The following is a 9,356-nucleotide window of genomic DNA, read 5'->3' on the forward strand; positions in this document are numbered from 1 at the left end:
TTTTGTTTGTGCACATGGGTGTGTTGGGCTGTGTGTGTGCTTAATTGTGAGTTCACATAGAAGAATCGGTGTGTATTTGCATACGTACATGTTTCGGCATACATTTGAGACCGCATGTGTGTGTGCGTTTGTGTGTGTGTGTGTATTCAGGCACCTGTTGGTCTCTGTGGTGTTCAGATTTTGGTTTCTTTTCCTAGCCTGACAAGAGATTTTCTGTCTACTTTGTTGGAAAAGACTTTAGTTACGTCACAGCCTTTAAATGTGATTTTGACACTTGCTGATTGGCTGTCGGGAGAGGGACATTCTTATCGTCGAGAGCATTTGATTGGACAATGTAGTGCAGGAGAATCATCAATGTTTTGGGTTTATTTTCCTGGAAGAGAAAACTTTAAAAGTGTTATATCAATCAGACTTTTTTTTTAATGTGTCCTTGTTACATGTTATATGTATTTACTATAGTAATAACTATACATTTTGCATAATTACATGCAACAAACCCTAAATCTACCCGGTAACACTTATTTTACGGTGTCCGTGTTACATAAAAACATGTACTTACCATAATAATAACAACAGTAAATGATGCATAATTGCATGCAACTAACCCTAAACCCTAACCCTATATTATTCAGTATTTAAATATACTTACACTGTGACTCCTTAAAATAAAGTGTAACCATCTACCCTAACCCTATAGAACATGGGTGATTCTATATATAATTGCAGGTACATTTGGTGTCCGAAGCCATTTTTTCCTGCTTTTTCAAATGGTTATATTTTTAAGTATTTTAATAATTTGTTACTCATTGTCATGGATCACAAGGTGTTATAGGCCATAACAATATTAATATTTTCTGTTAAAAAGTGTCTTATATAGCTGAAAATCATGATTTCTTGTTGTCTGAATTAGTCAGTGTATTTTTTTCCCATCATTGTGTAATCAAAATATTTTATTTTACTTTCCATTTGGTAATATTTAATTTATTTCTTATAAAAATGTGTCCGTAAATCTTCAATATTTCAATATCTGTTACCATACCATACTTTGCCTTTAAAATGGTGGAATTTTCTCCCACAACTATGTAAGACACAGGAAATAATGTCACTTTCCCTCACTGATAATATCTAAAGCACTGAAAGGTACAGTATGTGCTCTCTCTCTGAGAAAATATTTGAACCAAGAGTTATTTTGTAAAATGTCAAAATTGTTCCAACAATATCAAAAGGAAAACAGTATTTATCACTGATCACACATGCTAGCAAGTGGAGCTTATGGCTAAAAAGTAAAAAATGGTCAATTCTGACCATATGTAATAGAATTGACAGTAACAGTTGACAAACAGCCGTTTTTTTTTTTTTTCATTAAATGTAAGATAAGTCAATTGTGTTTGGTAAGCACTGAATTATTCAAATTGAATATGTTTACTGGACAGAATTTCTCTTAGTGAGCATTTTTCCCCCTACATTTTTTGAAATGCAAAATGTATCTCCAGTTATAGAATAACTCAAATGTGGTTAATTACAGTAACACTTTATTTTAGTGTCCTTGTTAGATGTACTTACCATAGTAATAACAGTAAATTATGCATAATTACATACAACCAACCCTAAACCAAACCCTAATCCTTCCCATAACCATATAGTTGGTTATTTAAAAGTCTTTTAATCATAATTTCATTAGTGCCATGTGCTCTTAGCATTTATGCTAGCAAGTGGAGCTTTTGGCTAAAAAGTTAAAAACGGTCAATTTTGTTACCGTCAAACTCTGTTGCCAAGATAGAGTAACAATGTTGACCTGACCGTATGTAACAGAATTGACAATTTGACAAACAATACTATAAAGAAATAATTTGTTTCAATAAAAGTAAAAAAGGAAGTAACTTGTGTTTGGCAAGCTCTGAATTATTACAATTGAATATGTTTTCAATAAGATACTGGAAAGAATTTCTGTTAGTGAGAAGTTTTTTATTTATTTAATTTTTTGAAATGACCAAATGTATCTCAAGTTATAGAATCACTCAGATGTGGTTAATTACAGTAACATTTTATTTTAGTGTCTTTGTTACATGTGCTTACCATAGTAATAACAGTAAAATATGCATAATTACATACAACCAACCCTAAACCAAACCCTAATCCTTCCCATAACCATATACTAAGTACATGTAGTTAATTATTATTATTCAGTACTTAAATATATACTATAACAATGACACCTTAAAATAAAGTGTAACCTTAATTACTATTACTTAGCACTTAAATGTGTAGTTACACTGTAACAGGGACTGTAAAATAAAGTGTAACCGTTATATCGGCAAGTTTTTTAGTTAAAATTGAACTATTACCGCACAATGTGTGTTGATATTCCTCAAACGTTCTGGTTAAGGTTTGATTGATTCAGAAATTCTGTGATTTCAATTTTCTGACTATTAAAAATCGTTCATGTCTTTATCATAGGCTATACACAGCCCAACACCGCATCGCTAACCCAGGATTAAACTTTTGTTGTTTTTTGCTGTACTGTCACCTTTGATCAATTTAGAGTTTCTTTAAAAACAAAAAAAAAAACCTTACCGATTTTCAACATAAAGTCTGTAACAGTTTCAAACAAATTCTGTGGTGACAGCAGTCCCACACAAACACATGCTCCGCCTCCACAGTCCATTGGCAGTGATGGGATTGGCTCCGATTTAGGCTGGTGTCATGGCAACCAAAAAACCCAACATACCTTGTCTGGGCTCCATTCCGGGTTCTATAAGGCCAACGGCAGCTCACACGGCCGAATGTTGGGATGGACATCATTTCTCTCAGATGGGTTTTTAAGGGTAATGTCTTAAGTAGCACATCAGTAAGAAGGAGAGGGAGAGAGAAATATACATTTACAAATATAGAGAGGAAGGATTTGAGCGTCACGCATATTTATGTAGCATGGCTAGTTGCCCAGAGCTGCCTCCTACACGTGAGAAAGAAAAGAGAGCGCGTCCATAATAAACGACTGTACAGTTCTCTATTTTGAACCGCACCATTCGTCTCGCATGAATATTCAGCTGCATGCATATGATTTGCAATCGTTCTGTCACATTAAAAAGCCTGCAGCTATGAAGGAAATATCCATCTGTAGGCCACGTTCCCTCTCAGAGCCAAACTAATACCACCTTACGCTATTCACACCAGCTCTCTGGATTTGATCAGAGCTCAGGAACATTTATTTATTTCACTTTTGCAATCTTTCTCCTTTTGCAACCAGTCTCACTGGCACTAGGACACACACACATTGTGCAAACAAAGATAGTGGTTTTGCATGGCACAGTTCAAGGATTTTATTTGGTTTTCTGTAACGGCAAACAAATTTGTATATCTGCTCTATCCGTTGAAAGCCAAATAGTCATGCTGACCAGAAACCTCTCAAATGATTTGTTAAGTTGTACAGTTGTATCGTCTGTGCATAATTGTGTGTGTGTGTGTGTATGAACAGTAAGTGAGGGAGACTACAGTAATATTTATACAGTGATATTTAGCATAAACACTGTGTCTGTATACATATAGACCTTTGGGTGGTCCCCGAAATGGTGAATTCAGCTTTTACTATCCTTGTGGAGACGTTTAGTGTAGGCACACACACACACACACACAAGGCACTGTAACAGTGTATGCATGCAGGGGATCTGCTCAGGAAATTTTAGCATTACAGTATAAGCACATGACGTTAAATGATGCTGAGCAATGTTTAAGCAAGCCACACACACACACACACACGCAGAATATTTCACATCTGGCATGGAGCATGTGTTATAGTCTTATTTGCAGAATGCACACAAGCGTTCTGGCTCTTTATGCTAGCATGTTAAAGGCCTCTCTTTTGCACGTGTGTTTAGAAAGAACAGAAGATTAATGTTACACATTTTATTATACTTATACCATTTATATATTTCACTCTCTGGCCTATAGATCATAAGGACTCTATAAATATGACTGGGCAATATAATTCAATCTTTAAAATCAGTAAAAACATAATTATTTCAACTTTCAAACTGTTTTCTATTTGAATGTATTGTAATGTATTCCTGTAATCAAAGCTGATTTTTCAGCATCATTATTCCAGTCACATTTCCTACATAAATCATTCTAAAATGGTAATATGATTCAATGCTTATTTCTAATTATTATCAATGTTGAAAACAGTTTTTTTTTTAGAAACCGTCATGTAATATATATCCCTTAAATGCATACCTCAGGTCTTTATCGACCCGGGACGTCATTCAGTACCCTTCTCCTCATTCATTTTTTAAAGTTAGACATCAACCATCTTACTATTCCTCAATCAATTCATTATAAACAATATAACAAGAAAAAAAATCATACAATTATAAAAGAATGCCTGTTTTCTCATTCATTTTTTGTAAAAATGTTATAGGGTCGCTAACGACCCAAGGTCTGTATTAGTGTATGTATTTATTTTTTTCTGCACAACAATAATTGAATCTTTGATGATGGAATAAGTGCAATACACCTTTATTTCTCAAGATGGCAATGTCTGATACACAAAGATGAAGTGATGTTTCATTCAGACAGAAAACGAGTCTCATAAGTATCATAAGCAAAACTTGAAATGGCTCATTGATTTACTGCAGAGATGTACTTGAACGCAGCAGTGTTCATTTCGTTGATGAATAATTTTTGTCTTAAAGAGCACCTATCATGGCATTTAAAATGTTCCAAATATTGTTTTAGAAGTCCCCAACAACAGTTTTGCATGCATGCAATGACAAAAAAGACTTTAGTTTTCTTATAATATGCATTTATTTTTACCTGTTTTGACAGCGATTCTCAAATGAATCCTTTAGTGATTCACTTTTCAAAACCCCGCCTTTACGTGACGCTAATCTGCGGTGATTGGTCCGATGACCCAGTCAGTTGTGATTGGTATAATCTGTGCAGATATTTTCGGAAACGGAACGCCCATCAAAGTCTTATAGTGACAGTAATTTGTTAATATGTGTCAGGAGTTATGAATATGAAAACCGCGTCTGTACGTTTGATTGTAATATGAGCCTCAGCTGATCTCATTCATAAAAAAACTCCTCTATTCTCCTCACGAAGACTCGCGACAAATCAACATCCCTCAGGGCTTTTAGTTCAAAAGTGTGCAGATGAGGAGACATATTGATAGATTCTCATATGTCTGTGTCAAATTTCTAAACAGAGGAGTATTTTTTATTCAATACTTCCTCAAAATGCGCAGATATAGCCTAATCATGAGCGATTGAGTCTCTTATGTGTTGTTTTCAATTCATCCTGGCAGCCGGAGGGCGCTCTGTGCACATGTAGTCCATGTACAGACAGACGAAGAAGAACCATGTGCCATAATAGAAGTCCATAATAAAAGCTTCCTGAGATCGCGAAACATACATTTGACGACTAATAAACACTCAATCGCGACGATGTATGGTTTGTCTTCAAGCCACTTAGTCTTCAAATGCTCATCCTTGGGCAGATGAAAAAAGTTTGCTTTTGAGTCGCACTTCAGAACACAGGGTCTCGTGGCCATGATGTTTTCTAGTTTTCACTGGCGTCTTGGAGCGCAATAAGTGGGCGTATCGTATTCAAATAACTTGACAAGTTGACGTCATCTAGTCAGAGAAAAAGCTTCGGTCTTCTAACGATTCTTAAAAATGACTCAGAGTCGACTCTTACTTTTGAAAGAAAATAACTATATATACGGTGCACTGTCATATTTCAAACTATGCAGGATGTTTTTGTTCACTTAGATCTATGTTACACACTACATGAAAGGTACATTTCAAAATTCCATGATAGGTGCTCTTTAATTTTCGTCAACAACCTTTTTTCACTGACGGAAACGAGACAATTACTAAATAAAAACTAGTGTTGGATGACAAAAACTATGACAAAAATCAACTGTCATTTTCGTCAAAAAATAAAAATGAAACGAAAATGTAATGGAGGGACGATTAGGGAAGAGATCCAGTCAGAACTGATGTCCTGTGTAACAGATGCGCACATTTGATTTGAGCGTGCTGATCTAACCGCTGGAAAACACGGCGCTGTTGCGCTTCTACAGGCTCACTCATCCCCAATACAGCGCTCCAGAGCGGCTCACAATCAATGAATAGCGCACGTTTATGCTAGGCAATTGTTTATGAACTAATGCTGATGAATAATGACAATGTTTACTTTACAATGTTTATATAGTAATATGTTTTAGACGGTTGTAAGTTAACAATGCATATTGTCTCTCCCTCATCTGAACTTGAATGAGCTCCTGCAACTGTAAGGCGCAAACATTTCAAAATAAGAGTCAATGTGTATTTCGAGCTTGTTTATAATTAAAAGTCACGCATTATATATTCGTTTTTGGTTACACAATAAACTGTATTTAATTTCATTCCCATTTAATTCATAGTCAGGAGGAAAGACCAGTATTTGACACATATTCAATAAAGTATCAGGGTTATAATAGTTAACTAAAACCATAAAAAAAAATCTTCATTACTTGAAATTAAATAAATGTTAACTGAAATAAAAAAAATAAATAAACAAACTTATTTGAAGCTTTAGCTTAACCTGATATGGCCTACTGACTAAAACAGAAATACAAAGTTATAAAAACTATAGATATTTTTAAAAAACAAGCAAAAAAAATGAATTGAGCTCTCTTTCGTGTATTTTTAATGTCAAAAACAAAATTAGGTCTAAATGTCAGTTCAAGTGACAGTCGGTTTATGTAAGGCTTAAATGCTTAATGTATTACAATTTAACCAAACTCATTAGATTTTAGGAGACTAAATCTACTGTAGTCGACCAAAATCTTATGGTATTTAGTCGACTAAAACTAGACAAAAACTAAAAACAATTCAGGTGACCGAAATATGACTAAAACTAAATGGCATTTTAGTCAAAAGACTATGACTAAAACTAAATCAAAATATGCTGTCAAAATCAACACTGGAACGCAGTCAAATTTTAGTGTCACTGTCACTTGATGGTGAATCTGGTGAAGAAGCGATCAAAATATTGATTTCAAATTATAGTTTTGACATATAATTTGCTGAATGTACTGGGAAATGAGCTCTGACGAGGACAGTGATGATGGTGTAAAACCATAGACTGTAAAAAAATATGGACGTAGTGTCCGTGACGTCACCCATAGGATTCTGAAGAGCAGTTTTGAAGCGTAAAGTAGGGTCGAGCTGGCCGTTGCCATCTTGGCAGCGCGTCACTCTCGGAGAACAGAAAATGGGCAAAGAGGCGGGACATCACTCCACCTGTCACTCAAAGTGGCCATGCCCTTAATTATGCAGAACTTTAAGGCTTTATATAATGTAAACGAATGAGTAAAAAATCACCCCCCTCACAGTTGTCATGAAGGGCAAAATTAGCTGTATAGACCAAAACCACAATTTGTACCAGACTGTAAACATGTTTTTTTCTGCTGTAAAGTTGGGCATTTTAACATGGGGCTCAATGAGATTCTGCTCCTTCTGGAGCCTGTCCCTAGTGGCCAGTCGATGAATTGCAGTTTAAGTCTTCAAGAGAAACTGGGGGAGTTTGCCGCTTGTGTAAAACATCTGCTCAAAATGAACCCTTCCAAGCTCCAAAAGATAACAAAATATGCTTTATTTTAGTCTTCTGTAATTGTTACTGTAATATCAGGAGAGTTTCATATTATCGACTGTTAGAGATCCATCCATGTTAGATATAGAGCCGGGTCACTAAAGACCCGAATATGTAATATGATTGGCAACATTTTCATGCATTTAAGGGTTCAATATATTTCATGACTGGGAAGTAAAAATAATGCATTTGTTTGAAAGATGATTTTATTAAATCTTTTTCTTTTCTGTCACTTTTGATCAAATTAATGTGCCCTTGCTGAATAAAAGTGGTAATTTCTTTTAATAAAAAACTAAACACAAAAAATCTTTCTGACCCCAAACTAAGTTATGGAAGTAAAACATATAAGACAAAAGTACAAAATAAGTATTTTAGACAGCTAAGTGTGTGTGTGTGTGTGTGTAATTCCACATTTCACCTTTAGCCTTGGAGTGAATACCTTGATTAAGAAGTGAAAGTGTTTCAACACATACAGACAAAAACAAGCGTGATATCTGGATCATGTGCACACATGCTGTGTGTGTGTGTGTGTGTGTGTGTGTGTGTGTGTGCCTTTGTTTTTTACTTCTTGTGTGTGTATGTTTGTGTCTGCGAGTGTATTTGTGTCTGTGCTGATTAGGATTAACCGCCTTTTTATCTTCAGCCCTCTTAATCTTTCTCTGTCACCTTCTCTCTAGAGTTTTTCCTCTCTTTGACACACACTCAGACGTTTGATGTGCTCTATCACACAGGTGCGTGTGCATGGTTTGATGTGTGTGTGAAGAGCTTATTGCAGTGCCCACAGGTGTTCTGTGTAAGCAGACTTGGGTCATTTAAGGTTGGCATAGTTTATGAGGAGGGTGTGCCTTTATTTAGCAAGATAATAGTGAACTTGAGCATGAAACAAAACAAATAGAATATGCTAAATCCTTTTCATGGATGTTTTGATAGATTGTATTGAATTATAAAAAAAAACATTACATGTCCATTCCTCAAGTTTATCTTTAAGTACCAACTTTTAAGTGCTTTGTTTTAGTAAAAGAGTTTATTTTGAAGCACCAGGAGTTGTAGAACACTGCAAGTTCAAGCACATTACGCTGTGTTGAGTGGAGAATGTTGTGTGAGATCTACGATTGATAGTTCTAGAATACTATCATGAGGGTTCTAGAACATTATTATGAGAACTATCGCATATTTCTTTGCGGGTTCTAGAGCATCGAAAGGTATAGCCCATTACTCTGAGGGCTCTACCTCGGTACTCTGAGGTTTCCAGAACATTAAACGGATGGTTCTAGAACATTATTCTGAGAGTTCTAGCTGTGAGGTTTCTACAACACTGAGAGCTATATCACATGACTCTGAGGGCTCTATCATGGTATTCTGAGGGTTCTAGAACATTAAACCGAGGGTTTTAGAACATTATTATGAGCTATAGCATGTTACTTCGAGGGTTCTAGAACAGTAAACTGAGAGTTCTAGCAGTGAGGGTTCTACAACACTGAGAGCTGTAGCACATGACTCTGAGGGCTCTATCATGGTATTCTGAGGGTTCTAGAACATTAAACCGAGGGTTCTAGAACATTATTATGAGAACTATCGCATATTTCTTTGCGGGTTCTAGAGCATCGCAAGCTATAGCATGTTACTTTGAGGGTTTTAGAATATAGAAAGGTATAGCCCATTACTCTGAGGGCTCTACCTCGGTACTCTGAGGTTTCCAGAACATTAAACTGTGGGTTCTA

At 35.6% G+C, this 9,356-nt stretch overlaps 1 protein-coding gene across 19 annotated transcripts in view; it reads left to right on the forward strand.

Annotated features, from left to right (window-relative positions):
• The window catches only part of nfixa (nuclear factor I/Xa), a 135,099-nt gene that overhangs the window by 63,832 nt on the left and 61,911 nt on the right, over positions 1-9,356 (forward strand). For 11 of the 19 annotated variants that reach the window (XM_079812715.1, XM_079812726.1, XM_079812716.1 and 8 more), the window contains one exon: positions 8,313-8,366. The exons of the other annotated variants lie outside the window; for them this stretch is intronic. In XM_079812715.1, the coding sequence (XP_079668841.1) occupies positions 8,313-8,366 (54 nt within the window). The remainder of the gene's footprint in view (positions 1-8,312; positions 8,367-9,356) is intronic. 19 annotated transcript variants of the gene reach the window in all.

This window comes from Gobio gobio (genome assembly GCF_949357685.1).
Source record: "Gobio gobio genome assembly, chromosome: 3".
Taxonomy (NCBI): Eukaryota; Metazoa; Chordata; class Actinopteri; order Cypriniformes; family Gobionidae; genus Gobio; species Gobio gobio.